This window comes from Botryllus schlosseri, chromosome 9 (genome assembly GCF_051294905.1).
Source record: "Botryllus schlosseri isolate E-star chromosome 9, Bs_hap1, whole genome shotgun sequence".
NCBI classification, from domain to species: Eukaryota; Metazoa; Chordata; class Ascidiacea; order Stolidobranchia; family Styelidae; genus Botryllus; species Botryllus schlosseri.
The window spans coordinates 27216593-27231925 of record NC_137244.1 but is presented as its reverse complement, the minus strand read 5'-3'; the positions used below and the strand labels follow the sequence as shown (position 1 = coordinate 27231925).

Here is a 15333-nt window from a genome sequence, read left to right as displayed (position 1 = left end):
CGTAGAAGCTAAGTTAAAAATTTTGGATTCGGAAGAAATAGTATTCACAGTAGGAAATTCTTTCATTATTAATTATAGATTTAGCCACCGTAACTACTATTTCTTAGAAACCAAAATAACTTATCTTCTACGGGTCGAAATTGAGTCAAATTTGGAGTGCAGATTTTATTAGGCGGCCTAACAGTTAATCAAGTAGCCAGTGAAATTCGAAAAAATAAACTTATTCTTGAACAGCCTTGACGAACACGCCCTGAAATTGATCTAGTAACACTTCAAGAGTCACAAAAATCGCAATATACTATTTAACGGCGCAATCCATAAGATACACTGCTTAGCATTGAGAGCGAGTCAGCCCGGTAAGTCACACCGCGTTTCTGAGTTAATGTACAAAATAATAGCACCTCAAAGCAATTTTTACACGATAGCAGGCAAAACACAAAAAATAACCTCATAAACCTAAAAAACGCGGGTACCGGATCAAGCATATAATACGCGGAGGTCGTTTTAAGAAGTGATGGCACTTTTTTGAAAATTGACAAATATTTCCGCAATAAGAGTCACTTGATTCTGAAAGCTCTCGTAATTTCATGATCGAGAAGAGTTAGAGTCAGTTTTTCAGCGAATATTGGCTATTTTAAAATTTCATAGCTTTTATATGATTTTTTGAGGCGGTAATGTACATAAATGCCATGAAGATAAAAACGCAAACCAGGGCTGTCAGAACTCGAGTCGTGACTCAAATTGAGTCGGAATTTTTTGGGGGCACATTTTGACTCAAGTCACTTTGCATATTGACTTGACCAAGTCCAATGACTACGCCCATTAAGAGTGGAAGTGGTAATTGTTGGTACTCAAGTACAAGTAGAAGTAACGATTTCCAAGTAAGTCGTAAGGTAAGCATTGCCTAAAGAAGAGAAAACCCGCAAGTAGAAACAGAATTAGTCTAAAATCATAACCGCTCAAGTAGTGCAAGTAGGCAAAACTTACTCAAGTACTTTTCTTAAGTACAAGTATATATTTTCTGACCGCCCCAGGTTAAGAGAAAGACAGACGAAGCATATCATGAATTCAACCAGACTTGGACAACTAGAAAATGATCAGCTTTTCCAAATTAGAGTAGACTTAGAATTGTAGCTGCACAGTAATTTGCAAAATTAGATTAGAATTACAATTACAACTACAAGCTTTTTTTCCAAATTAGAGTAGACTTAGAATTGTAGCTGCAGTTATTTTCAAAATTAGATGAAAATTAGAATGGTAGTTACACATTTTTTTCAAAATTAGATGAAAATTAGAATTAGAATGATAGCTACACAATACACATTTCTTTTCCAAATAGATAAAAAGTAGAATGGTAGCTACACAGTTACTTTTTCCAAATTAGATTAGATTAGAATTAGAATGATAGCTACACAATACACATTTCTTTTCCAAATAGAAAAAAATTAGAATGGTAGCTACACATTTTCTTCCAAATTAGATTACAATCAGAATGATAGCTACACATTTATTCCAAATTAGATTAGAATTACAATTACAAGTTTTTTTTCCAAATTAGAGTGGACTTAGAATTGTAGCTGCAGTTATTTTCAAAATTAGATGAAAATTAGAATGATAGCGACACATTTTCTTCCAAATTAGATTACAATCAGAATGATAGCTACACATTTTTTCTCAGATAAGATTACAAATTCAATTTCCTTTATTTTCCTGTAGCGTTTTCAGGAAAACCAGAAATTAGGTTTGAAATTACGGCATCGAAAAATTTCCTAAATTAGATAGCTAGAATTATGTAGTTGTCCAAGTCTGAATTCAACTGAATCGTTCTACCCAGAGTTGTGAAAAATGACTCGAACTCGACTCGGCGGTGAATTGAAATGACTCGAGTCAAGACCATAACAGTAAGACCGACTAGAGACTCGTAACCTTGTGACTTGGTCGGACCCTGGGCCGGTAACCTAACTGAAGTTATAATGATTTTCGACCGCCCTTGTTCTCTGCTGCGCCAGACCAGTCGGTATGTCGCCGTTGTTAGAAATTGCGTTGTTGGCAAACGGTTCCGTCGCGTCGCTGTCCGTAGAATCTTGGGACAGAATCGGCTGAGACCCGGCAGGCGGTGGGTCTTCGGCGGGGCTGTCGTGGGGGGTTGAACTTTGTGTCGGAGTTTGATCTGCGGAAATAATTCACGAGTCTAATCGCACGATCAAATCCTGAGAGAGATGCTCAAAACAGTCAACGTTGATGCTCAAACAGAAATAGAAGTAGAATATAATAATATAACGATGGAAAGTAGTAATGATATGCAGGTGAATGAAAAGTAAGAATTCTAGGCCTAGTGTCACCTAAAATACTGAAACTATTAGTAGTGCATACAGGAAAATCTGCTAGAGCACTCCAAAAATTATCTCATCACCGGCCGCCTTCAGATAAGAACTCACCACAGCTTTCGTTGATAATGTAATCGGTGAGTAGAACGTCGGTGGTGCCGCCAGACTCGAGCGGTATCGGATGGACCCGAAAATGCTCGAGCATGTCGAATATCGTCGTGAACTTTAAATGTTGGACGCGGCATTGCCCTTCCTTATCCAGAGACAGCCGTAAGTGCTGAAAAAGGGTGAAAAATGCAGTTTATCGGTAAGAGAGAAAACAGTTATTGGTCTACGTTAGGGTTATTAGATTAAAATTAGATTGCCAGCAATCAGTCAAATCATACTAGAATTATCCAGTGACATAGTTACAGTGAATAGTTATAAATACGTATTTATAGTTTGAGAATATTATTATCAGGCACTGACCTTGGCGCGACCTTGAAAATTGAAAGATAACACAAATCCTCCCCGTTTCGTTTCGGATTCTCGAACCAGGAAGACCCCGTGGTGTCTGTGGCCCCCTTGCAACACGAGATCGGCCGCTCGCAGTCTGGACAACAGCCCGTGGAACCACGGAAACCGGTCCAGGTCCGGCGGGCCTTCTAAGAAAGAAATGAGGTGTCTGCATTAGAGGAAAAATGATATCGTTTTGAGAAGAGAGCAGTTCTACATCTAGCTGAGTTTTTTAAAATGATTAGTTGTAGTTGCGTGTTTTGAAAAGTGAATAGTTTTAGTTCTAGTTGAGAGTTTTTAAAAGCGAGTAGTTTCGAGATTTAGTTGCAAGTTTTTAAAAGTGAGTAATTCTAGTTCTAGTTGCGAGATTTTAAAAGCGAGTAGTTTTCAGTTTCATTCGTGGATTTTGAAAAGTGAGTAATTCTAGTTCTAGTTGCGAGATTTTAAAAGCGAGTAGTTTCGAGATTTAGTTGCAAGTTTTTAAAAGTGAGTAATTCTAGTTCTAGTTGCGAGATTTTAAAAGCGAGTAGTTTTAGTTCTAGTAGTGAATTTTAAGAAGCAAGTAGTTTTCAGTTTCATTCGTGGATTTTGAAAAGTGAGTAGTTCCAGTTGTATTTGTGCGTTTAGAAAAGAGTAGATTTAGTTCTAGTTGAGAGTTTTTAAAAGCGAGTAGTTCTAGCTCCAGTTGAGAGTTTTGAACAATCATTTTGCCTCTGATGCGCGATAGGCCTACCGATATTTATTTCAAAGTGTGACTCCATATTGAGGGAGGACCTACAATAGAAATCGACTGCTCTCTAAACAAAGCTGCACCAACTCACCAGGAGCTGCGGACGCTTCTTCTCCGTCCCCGTCCTTCTGCGTTTTCCGCAAGCCGCCCGCGTTGCTTTCCCATTTACCCACTGTCAACCAATATCACATTAAAACGGCTGGCGCTGGTGATCATAATTCCGGCACACAAATTGAAATCAAATAGTATTTGTATCGTGAAAAGATTTTGCACAGCCCGAATCACGACACAATATCAATGCAAACTCACAGGCAATGTTGCTGGCAATCTCGTCCAATTCGCACGACTCCGCATTTGTAGAGTCCTGTGCATGATCAGCATTGGCGTCCTGTTGTAAAATGGTGTAATGGTTGATCATTGTTAATCGATAGGACTGAGCACAATGATTCCAATACCAAAATCTGAATTGAGGATTATTTCTAATGATTTGAGTCACGATCTTCAGATGACTCGAATTGAATCAAGTCATTTTATCAAAATACAGAAATGACCAACTCGAGTCGATCTGTGTATTGACTCGACTTGGACTCGAGTCATTAAGTCATATGATATGAGAATCAGACGGCCAAGAACGACTTTTCATTGTAGTTTCATAGAATAGCAAAGTAACCACACTAATGAGATTTTGTCTATTGGTACTGGCGCTTGAAAATGCGACCAGAAACTGATAAAAGTGAGGAAAATTAGTATATTAAAAATGCGATTCATTCGATACCACCAAACATAGTTCTAAAAAGTGGGTTCAACAAGACTTAAACTGGAAACTGAGCATTCAACACAATGACTCAGACTCGACTCAGTGGTGAATTGAAAATGACTCGACTTGACTCAAGTCAAAACTATAAAAGTGAGATTGACTTGTGACTTAGTTGCAACCCTGGATTTTGCGCAGCGTATGGCTCAGCAACAATCGTGATTATTGTAAAGAATTCCTTACCGGCGGCTGCTCCTCTTCCGGCAAGTTCTTGTAGGTCCGCGCTATGTAGGGATGTCGATGACATTCGTAAACTTGCAATCTGAATGCAACATTTTTACGTAAACACCTGACATTGCCAGAAACGCACTTGGACAACTAGATAATTCTAGTGGTGTAATTTGAGTCATTGGACCGAAATGACGTTAATCTGATTCTGAAATAATTTGCGAAAGTTCCGAATTACAATTTCAATCTAATTGTTAAGTTGTTTACAAAAACGATGTAGAACAATTTTTTTTCAAATTTCGCTGTCTGTCCCATGAAATTATTATCTTGTCTAAAAAACGATGTAAACCAAATTTGGCTCAAATCCAACCCGTAGAAGTGAAGTGATTTGAGTTTTTCCTTAATAATTCAAGGATTACCAGCCATAAATTCTATATTTTCAAACCCAAAATTCCCAACTGCAATAACTTGGAATTGAGCCAAATTTGGTATGCATCATTTTTTTAGACACCATAACAATTTCATGGGGTTGAAATTTGAAAAAAAAAATTTATGATGAATTCAAAATTTTCAAACTCTACTATACTCGTTGGAATTAAGCCAAATTCGGTGCACAACTTTTTTTCAGTAAACCTAGCAATTTTATCAAATGGCTGTAGAAATTCCTTCCCATTCCCATGCTTAGGAGAATGAGCCCTGGTTTGATATGAAGTGAACCTGTTTTTTTGTTGTATTTCTTTCTAATAATCCGAAATATTTGCGACTGCAGCAATTCTAATTCCAATTTGGAACAGCCGGAAATTATCTAGCTGTCCAACTCCGAGCAGAAATCCCCTCACTTTGCGCCATGTTTTGAGCCGAGTTCCTCGATTTCAGCGAGCCATTTCACCAAATCGTCTTTCCGCGAGGCCTTGATCACAAATTCTTCGGTATTAGACTGCCAAAAACAAAACAAGTAGCGATCAAACCTATTTTTCGCCAGGAAAAGAAGAGCTCGTCACTTGGACCAAGTTTCATTTCTAATAGACAGCTTTCAGTATGTTAGGCTAAACCGGGCTTAGAATACTTACTTTTCAAATGACTCGCTACTTCTAAGTGCACAGTAGAAATTAAGGGTGTGACTTCTACTTGAGTACCAAAGATAAGTTTGGTTAGTTATCTACGAATGGTCACAGTCAACTTACCTTCAATACAAATGTGTAGTCAGTGTCGGGCATCTCCAGCGTCGTCGTTGGTCGCACTTCTGTGATATCTTTACCGTTGATGACGTGTTTAGGCTTTTCGCTCTAAAAAAAATCTGGGCTAATGTCCCCCAGATTCACCCCTTATCTCAATTTCTATTCGTGCCTTCCCCAATTGGGACTTGAATAACATATGGTGTAAAGGTAACCCCACGGGTGGCGTCAGCAAACATCAAGCGTGTTACCGTGATTTCAACTATTTTACTGTTCTTTAAATTATGCATTTCACCCTTTTCTATATCCTCCTATGGATATAGTTTGTCGTAATTTATAACATATCCAGCAGTCGCGTCTTTAGGAGTAAGTTTTTGAAGTAGCTTCCACCTGCGTACAATCTCTTGGCTTATTGCTTATCCCTTTTTTGGATATTTTGGAAAACTCTCAACACAAAACCCCCTCATCCCATTTTCAAAAGCCCTCAGGCAAATCATAACGAATATCATTGATGATGGAAGCAGCCACTTTCCAGAGCTCCAAAGATCACATTTTCACTGTCCAAAGTTACCCCGTTCTTACAAAATAGGAGGGGGTAACTTTGGATATCGCATTTCCATATATTGATATAAGGGGGAGCGTGTCGAGATTATTGCCATGGATTAAGACTACTTAGAGGTATCTGCTGCCAACTTTTGAATCCATGGCACACATGCTATCAATGTTTGGCTGTAAAAGCTAAGTAACCATCAATTTTGATGAAATTTACCCCCTCCATTAATTTATCAATGTTGGGTCAAATTCATCGGGTAGTAAAAGGAATCCACCTATTATTGAGACTACTTGCGGTACTGTACAGGTTAGAAGTGGAACATTTGACAATGAAATCCGTTCGCTTACTTTGCAAGGAGAATAAAGCTCAGCCTCGAAACCTTCCGGGCTCGTTCTCAGGACAAGCTTTGCTCGAAGAAAATTCAAATTTTCGCCCGTTATCGACGAGGTCACTGTGACATAAGAAACGGCCCCCTCGTGAAGAACGACGCTTTTGAAGGCGTTGGTTTCCATATCGGCAGAAATCTGACGCAAGAGCAAAAATATGATTGACAGCATCGCAAAAAATTGAATCATATATTGAAATTGTAATAAACCGAAATATTTTCGGCTGACACTCGTCAGGGGGTAATCGTCAGCAACGAGTAGAGAGTCGGAAACAACATTGTATATCAACAATCGTAACTAAAATATGATGTCCCCAGTATAAAAAAATTAAAGTATTCAAGGCGAACAAGATGGCTTGTGGTTAATGCACGGGTATTAGAATAAAAAATACATATACCGGTAAATAATAAGATGATGAATGATAGCTACGCATAGTTTTTTACCGTGATTACATTATATTATAAAAACTTGGAAATTGAATAGAATTTCGAATTGTAATGAAATACAACAAAAACAGAGTTCAGTTTACGTCAAGTCCGAATAGATCCTCATAAGCACGAGAATGACAAATGTCTGTACACCAAGACAATTCTCCTGGAGCATTTTTCAGAAAACCAGATATTAGGTTAGAATTAAAATAAGAGCACAGAAACATTTAAAAAATTAGAATAGAATTAAATTACCGTCATTTCTCTCTAATTTAATTATACAACGAGTGTCAGTCGAAAATATTCGTGTTTAATATAATGTAAATATAGTATTGAAATCAATTTTGAAGTTCTGTAACTCCAAGAGTGCCTTAAAATCACAAACCTTTGGATTTTTACGCCTTGCGCCCGGCCGAAATTTATTCAACACCGACGTCATAAAGCTGGATTTTTCTGCAATATCGCCGTTGGCTTCCGTTCTTTTCTGCGACGGCTTCGATCTCGGAAATCGAAAACTTGAGCCGGTTAATCGTCGTTTAAGACGAGATTTCGGTCTCCTCGAATCGGTAGTGCTAGGACTGGAGGCGCTGTCCAGACTGAGGCGTCTGCCAGGAACTGCTTCTTTGCTACTCGAAGACGCGATCTTGGTGTCATCCGTTTGATGGTTCTGTTGCACAGACAGTCCGATAAGCCAGTTTCCTGCAGAAGGAAATAATCGGACTTGATATAGGCAATCGTTCCAGGTAGTCTTCGGATGGGATAGCTGGTATGTGGCACAGAAAATGACGATTGCTTATAGTGATAACATTCACTGCACAGGGTTGTAGGAGCCAAGCCTATCACACCTTCATAGTTTTGACTCGAGTCATTTTCAATTCACCATCGACTCAAGCCCAAGTCCAACTCAGAACGTTTATTACTGTTCAAACTCTTCTGTGTTTTGAAAAGTTGGGGAGTTCCAGATTCTACTTTTGAAAAGTGAATAGTTCTAATTCCAGTTCTGTGTTTTGAAAAGTTTAGGAGTTCCAGATGAGGATTCTGAAAATCTATACACAAATTGACTCGTGTCAAAATATTCACCATTTTCAAGGAAATGACTAGAGTCAATCGAGTCAGTTAAAAGTCACGACTCGAGTCATTAAAACCCAGTCTAGTTCTGAGCAGTTGAAAATGGTCGACTAACCTTCAGACTGACTCCGACCCCTGTGTCTCTCATTGACAGGAGATTCATTTTCCAGCGGCATGCTCAAGTTGTTCTGGTTATTCCGCGAGATATCTTCGCCCTCTTGCATATTCCTGATACGATCGTCGAAACAAGCGTGGAAGTGCTCGTGGTATCGCTGCTTAATTCTCTCCAAGACTCCTCGCAGGTCGACTCGAGCTTTGTACTCGATCAGAAGACTCGTGAGGGCGGCGGCGAATTGGAGAGCATTTGCAGACGCGTGCAATTCGCACATTTCTCGCCACCGAAAATCATTGTTTAGTAGCGCCCCGGTTTCATCTTGATCAGACATAATTCTTTGATATATTATCCAAACTTCATCCTCGATTATAGTATGATAAAAATAGAAAACGACACTACATCTGGAATTAAAATAAAGTTGTCTCACGATCTGCACCATCTTCTCAAAATAACTAGGGCTGGACAAAATCAAGTACCTGAGTGAAACGGATCTGAATCGAGTGGTAGGATTTGAGTCGAGTATTCATGATGACGTGGAAAGTTCAAATATGTACCTTTTATGCGACCACGGAAATATAATGCCACTTATACATCACAAACTATTTCATTGCACTTTGTGACAATGCTGTGTGTTGATCACGACTTCACAGATACGGTATGTCATTTCCACTAACGTGCGAGGCTTTGTACTATATGTTTTGCCAACCGATGTTTCAAGGCTTCCATTTCGGAAAATAGCAACGAAGCATTAATTTTTGTTCATATATTAGCTCTTAGTGGCAAGGAGCGTTTAATTTCAGTACTCATCTCTCATTACTCGACTCAAATCGCTAGAATTAATACTCAATTCAGATTCGAGAACTCAAATCGTCGTGCCCAGCCATAAAAATATCACGAAACAATATCTCATCTCTCCAAAAACGGAATAAAAATCACAAACCCCAGACACACAGAAACTACACACATTAAACACATAAATATGACATCCACCGGCCCGCAATCTGAAAATAGGTCAAAAAAACTAAATTTTCACTTCAATGGCAGTAGTTGAACGAAATATGGCAACATGATGCTCGAAACCATCTCATCAATTAGTGACGACAGATTTTGATAATTTGTCAACATTATACTTCAAAGGAAACACACTACTATATTTCCAATTTACAGACTCGACAGTTTGGTCTTAAGACAATTTTTGAAGTATTATCCAGCAAATAAAGATAATAAAGATCTCCACCATGATAAAAGTTCCATATTGAAATCACAAAAATTTGGACCAACACGCAAACGGTTAAGGCACACCATTTTATACCCAGGAAATAACTGCAAACCGACGAACCGTTGCCAACACTAAAAATAGTTCCTGCAGAATTGCACAACCCAATTCACATTCACAACTAGAGCCAGACCGATATCGTGTTTGAATTATATATGAAAACATTTTTTAGGCAATATAGCCTATCAATATAAACTTGCACTAAATACTCTAGCGGTTTTGATCTTAGAATGCTTATACTTAACATGTTCAATTTTTTCCTTACTTTTATTTTTACTCAAGTAGAAATTCAAGGTTTTTCTACTTGAAAACCAGGGATCAATACTTTGACTACCTGTAAGCTATCAGAAATAGATCAATATTTCAAGTCCAGTAGTCGCAATTATAGCTGTCATGTTGTAACGTCACGAAAATTGCAGATATTTTTTACCTGTAATATTTGATATTTCTTTCAAAACATGATATCAACTCAATATTACCGGCAAACCGATAATCGGTCGGGCTCTTTTTACAAATTAGACGTTTTTCATCTGATTTATCAATTCTTCTAACGAAACATCGGACGTATCTCCCACGCTATTTCCAGTATCCTCATGACTTTTCTCTACTGTGTAAGCCTTTACGATCCCCTGAGTCACGTGACGGTCTTCAGAATCAACAGCGCCGGCACTGTCAGAGACTAATTCGATTCCCCACTCATTTTCAGTAGAAATCTCTTGTTTTTGGACCTGTTCTTCTTCGATTTGTGTTGTTCTGACGTTTTCCGCAAAATATTTTTGATTTCCGCGGCAAAACGAGTCGGTGCAATCTGAATTTGGTTTCATACTCATTGTGGGGAAGAAATCAAGGAGGGCGTTATACCCGACGTAATCAGAAACTTTTCCAAATTTGAGCAAATATTTGAGAGCATTTTGTACTAACAGACCTGCCACGACTGCCATGGTGGTCGGTAGACTTGCGGCACAAACCCCATCACGTTTTAATGTTTTTTCGTCTGTTTGTGTGGCTACTATCAAAGGCGGGGCACATGCGAAGCACGCACTTTCTCCTGGGGTTACAAACTGAATATGGCCCGAAACGGCATTCTCGCTGACGCCAGATTCGATCCAATTTTGACGCAACTCGTTACACGCGGTGTTGATGGCCATACGCGCTTCGAAATTATCGACACAGCTGAGCACGAGATCCACTTTTTTGCCTTCAATCATACCGCCTTTGTGTAGTCTGTCCATAAAATGTTGGAAATTGTCGACAGTTGTAATGTTATAATTGTGACATTCAAAGCACACGTCAGGGTTGATGCCGGATAGTGTTTTTTCCGCGGCATCAACTTTGCTCAATCCAGATTGGTGCGGCTGAAAGAATAAGCGGTTCATATTCGCCAATTCTACCTTGTCGTAATCGAATAATAACAGTTTTCCAATCCCACAACGCGTTAACATCTCAGCAGTTACACTTCCAACGCCGCCGATCCCCACAATAGCAACACAGTGGTTGCGTATCTCCTCATAATTGTCGACAATTCCCATCCCTTTCAAAGCCATTAAACGACTGTATGGGTTGGAATCAACTACTTCCGAACTCATTTCGGTGATTTTCTGGCGTACGACAGATTTTTCATGACCGGCACGAAGTTTCTCAACTTCTGACTCCAATTCGGAGATTCTTTTCTTCAACGACTCAGTTTCAGACATGATATACAATTGTGAGCAATCTACGCTGTAAAACAAGTCAAGAGTGTTATTATTTGGTTCAACGTAACGGTTTTGTTTGCATGTGGTTGACTTCTCTGTCACAATCATGTACGGTTGTACAAGATAATTCTGGTTGTGTAAATAGACTCAATTAAAGTGAAATTCCAGTAATATAATTCTAACCTAATTTGTGAAATGTTTCTATGCTTCAATTTTAATTAAGATCAAATTTCCGATTTTCCTAAAAATGCTACAGCATTCTCATGCTTATCAGAATCAACTCTTTAATTTTGTTGAATTTCTTTCTCATTTGGAATATAATTTAATTGCCACTTTTTTGGGAACTCAGTAATTGGTATATAACTTCCAAATTCACTCAAAAAAACAAAAACGTTCGAAACATCATAGGGACCGAACAGAAAAAATAGCATTCTTTGATAAATATACAAGCTTCATCCTTCCACGAAAAATTTCAACTCATTGGGTGTCTTAAAACTGGGTTGAACCACACCGGAATAGATGTTTAAATCACAAATTCAACATCACCTTCAAAAATATTCAAACCTTAGATACACCTCAGGGAATCCAGCGGATTCATTTAAAAATATAATATTATTCAGTAAATATACAGGAATGTGCCACGATTTCAACAAAGTTTTAAAACATATTTTCACATTATTAGGGCACACAGAGGAGAACCAAACCCGACTGGATATTCATGTGACAACTTCAACATCACAATGAAAATATTTCTAAATTAGAAACAAATAAGGGTACCCAGCAGAATCCAAAAATAAACCTGATTGATGATCATGGTTCAACTGTTTATGTACTAATAGCATCACAATTTATAGTCAGAGTCAGTCATAAGGTAAAGCATTTAGTTTCTGTATATATTTGATCAAATTGTTAGCAGTAAATTGAATTCAATTATTTCTATGTCTGCCTTCAGACTCGCGTCAGATGACGCAAAAACGATTCTGTAGTACACCAGGACTCTATTCGTACCAAATTTCATCTATATCCAACTAAGGTAAGTAACAAGGTTGAAATGCCCTTATCCCAAAGCTGTCATTACGAATTTCAGCTAAGATATGCCTTTCTTTTCCAGGTTTTGCGAGTTTTGCAAGTTTTACGGGTTTTACAGTGTCCCTTACCCAATTCATATTATACATCATAATGCTACCAAATTCACGTCAGATTACTGTTAAAAAACGACCCTGCAGCGTACTTTTGACACCTACTCACGATGTAACAGGAATAGAACTCTATACGCACCATATATGGAAAACAAGGCTTAAACCCCGCCTCCCTGCTCCCCCCAAAACTGACATCGCTACTTTCGCAGCACGTCATAACTCATGAGAACGTTACTTGGGGACAATCATGCAATCAATGAGCTGTATGTAATGAAAATAGACACATACACAACGATTGACCTGATCACCGTCTTTTTTTATGGCTAATACCAAGGAAAGCCTAATTCAATGCTATTTTCCATGCTCGTAGCAGTGTCCTTACTTGAAGCAAACACGAACGGAATCGCATTTTGCAATGCGAATCAATCCGGCTCCGGCTGGCAATTTAAAACTCAGCATCCGAATAATTCGGTTGGTACTTGAAGTTTGGCAATTTTTATATATATCGCTGGAAAAATCCTTTCAGAATCCTAATTTTAAATCAATTTGGATATACGGATCAATCGCGGCTTCCGTAAAAGTAAAAATCGAAGAATTGCAGCTCCTGAACCGGATCGTCATCATTTCTGACGTGAAGGGAGTCGGCGAGAGAGAGAGAGAGAGAGAGAGAGAGAGAAATAGATTTATGAGCTAAAACAAAAATGCAAATTTGTGGTAAATACCAGTGGTTGATCTGTCTTGACTGGTACCGGTGATATGTTGATGACTGTCTCGCGTCAACCGGAATCAGAGCTCTAGCAGTATTCAAACAACATAAGATCATAAACATCTTCCTGTCTTTTCATTGTATCGCATTTTTGTGGTGTATTGAACTGATAAAATTGCTAATAAACCCAATGATGATGATGAATAAAGTGCTGTATGATTTCCAGAGAATTTGATGAATATTGAATATATATGTCTTGACACTCTCCTATCTTCTCATTATATCGCAATCTTGTGGTGTTTTGATCGGATGAAAATTTCCATACGCTGTTTCGTATCAAAATAAAAATTTGGCCCCAGCAGTACTCTTCTCACCCTCGCGCACATAAAAAAAACGGCCGAACTGTATTTGATCGCGATTTTCATTACGCAGCGTAGCGATGGATTGAGGTTTGGCCTATATAAAACTAGCCTACATGTCTCTTAAGGGTCGATCACACACAATCAAACATTCCAACGCGCGGTTTTGTTCTCACTCCAACCACAGCCACAGGGTGGCCACACTGAACAAAACAGTGAACAGGCTGCGCGAGTCCAGTAACCGCGCGAAAGTTTGTCTCCAGCGAAGCTTTCGGCTGACTATGCACAGGAATAGTTTGCAGAACTGGAATAATGTATGATTTCGAAGAGACGCTGATTTCGTTGGTCAGGCAGCATGTGCATTTATATGACCAATCGACAAAGTCCTACAGGAAGTCTTCTCTTCGTGAACAGAGCTGGACAAGCATTGGCAAGGCCTTGAACATACCAGGTGAGAAATGAAATATTGTCTACTGTTATGTCTATCTTATCTTTTAATTAATTGTCGTACAGCAGAAGAGGCTAAAGCTAAATGGGACTCTTTAAGGCAGAAGTACATGAGGAATCGCCGTGATGGGAAGAGACTGAAGAAAAGTGGAGCAGGGGCAAGCTTTATCAGTGAGTGGCCCCTTCAGAAGCAGATGGCTTTCATCGAACCGTATGTGCAGTCAAGAACGAAAGTTTGGTTCGCATACCATACCATCTTCCTTTCTTCGAATTGTCCTTGTTTCATCTCATTTTCAATAAAACACGAAACTTCCATCTTCACCGTTATATTTATTTAATTTATCTTTCATCAAATAACCTATGCCTATATGTTCATTATATCGCAATCAGTGTATTTATATTTGATGAAAATGTTATCAAGGGGATGATTAGGCCGTATGATGAATAATATTACGAGTCTATGAAATCATTGACTACCGATTTTCTCGCACACATTACAAATTCACTTCTTTTTGCAGGACATCCAGTAACATGGATAAAACGATCATGATCGAGTTAGTACAGGAGGAACCCGTTTCTGCAGATTTAGATCCTGAAGCTGAAGCTATCGAGGCTCAATCAAATTCTACGGATCTGGAATCTACCGGGGACGTGTTGTCATCTCCTACACAAGAAAGCTATAGCTCTCCCTTGCCATCAGTCTCTTCAAAAGACTCAAAAAACTCAAGCCGCCTATCAGTCTCTTCAAAAATATCAAGCCTATCTTCAACACAGAACACAAGCATGACTCCCGCGAGAAAGCGTACGGAGGTGCTAGACGACTTTGATTCGCTTGTTCTCAAACACTTGAAACAAGATTCTGATGAACTCGACTACTTTGCCAGATTTATCACAGGATCACTGAAGACCATCGAAGAACCTAAGAGATCTGAAGTGATAGAAGAAATCACGCAGTGTATTTCGAAGGCGAAACGTAATGTTCTAACTGCACAACAAATCAATACATGTACTCAGTGAATTCAGCTGTAATGTTTTCATTGAACAACAAACCAATACATGTACTCAGTGAATTCAGTTTCAGTGAATGATTGGATGACTATTGAAATAGTCGGTGTAGGCATTTCGAACGTTTTTTGCAATAGTAGTGGAATTTCCAGTATAATGATCCATCGAACGATCCTCAGGAATGATATCATCCGTAGAAGATTCGGTATAGTTGGGCGAATGTTTGAGCAGAAAATTGTGGAGACAACAAATTGCCTTGACCATGTTATCCACATTTTCGACCTTTAGGGGGACAGGCTTTAGTAGAATCCGGAAACGTTGGACGAGGATGCCAAACGCATTCTCCACGACACGCCGTGCCCGAGATAGTCGTTTATTATAAACGTATCTCGGTTGGGTCAGGTATTTTCCAGGGTATGGTCTCATCAGGTGATATGATAGGGGGAAG

General features: G+C 38.9%; 3 protein-coding genes across 4 annotated transcripts; 1 reads left to right on the top strand and 2 right to left on the bottom strand.

Annotated features, from left to right (window-relative positions):
• Positions 1-1478: 1478 nt before the first annotated feature.
• Positions 1479-8698, bottom strand: LOC145446654 (uncharacterized). The gene is made up of 11 exons (XM_080325004.1): positions 8260-8698; positions 7462-7775; positions 6610-6786; positions 5719-5820; positions 5374-5471; positions 4550-4628; positions 3862-3940; positions 3644-3724; positions 2796-2971; positions 2439-2604; positions 1479-2170 (listed from the first exon to the last, which is right to left on the bottom strand). The coding sequence occupies exons 1-11, from the start codon at positions 8696-8698 to the stop codon at positions 1959-1961; spliced, it is 1923 nt and encodes a 640-aa protein (XP_080181130.1). The 3' UTR covers positions 1479-1958.
• Positions 8660-11284, bottom strand: LOC145446655 (ubiquitin-like modifier-activating enzyme 5). Its single transcript, XM_080325005.1, has one exon. It carries the CDS (start codon positions 11227-11229, stop codon positions 10051-10053), a length of 1179 nt encoding a protein of 392 aa, XP_080181131.1. The 5' UTR covers positions 11230-11284; the 3' UTR covers positions 8660-10050.
• A 2276-nt stretch (positions 11285-13560) lies between these two features.
• Positions 13561-15275, top strand: LOC145446982 (uncharacterized). 2 transcript variants are annotated; one of them, XM_080325391.1, is made up of 2 exons: positions 13561-13884; positions 13950-15275. In XM_080325391.1, exon 2 carries the CDS (start codon positions 14412-14414, stop codon positions 14895-14897), a length of 486 nt encoding a protein of 161 aa, XP_080181517.1. In that variant the 5' UTR covers positions 13561-13884; positions 13950-14411; the 3' UTR covers positions 14898-15275. The 2 variants fall into 2 exon arrangements, with proteins under 2 accessions (XP_080181517.1, XP_080181516.1); XM_080325390.1 differs by having other exon boundaries at positions 13947-15275.
• The last annotated feature ends 58 nt before the right edge of the window (positions 15276-15333 follow it).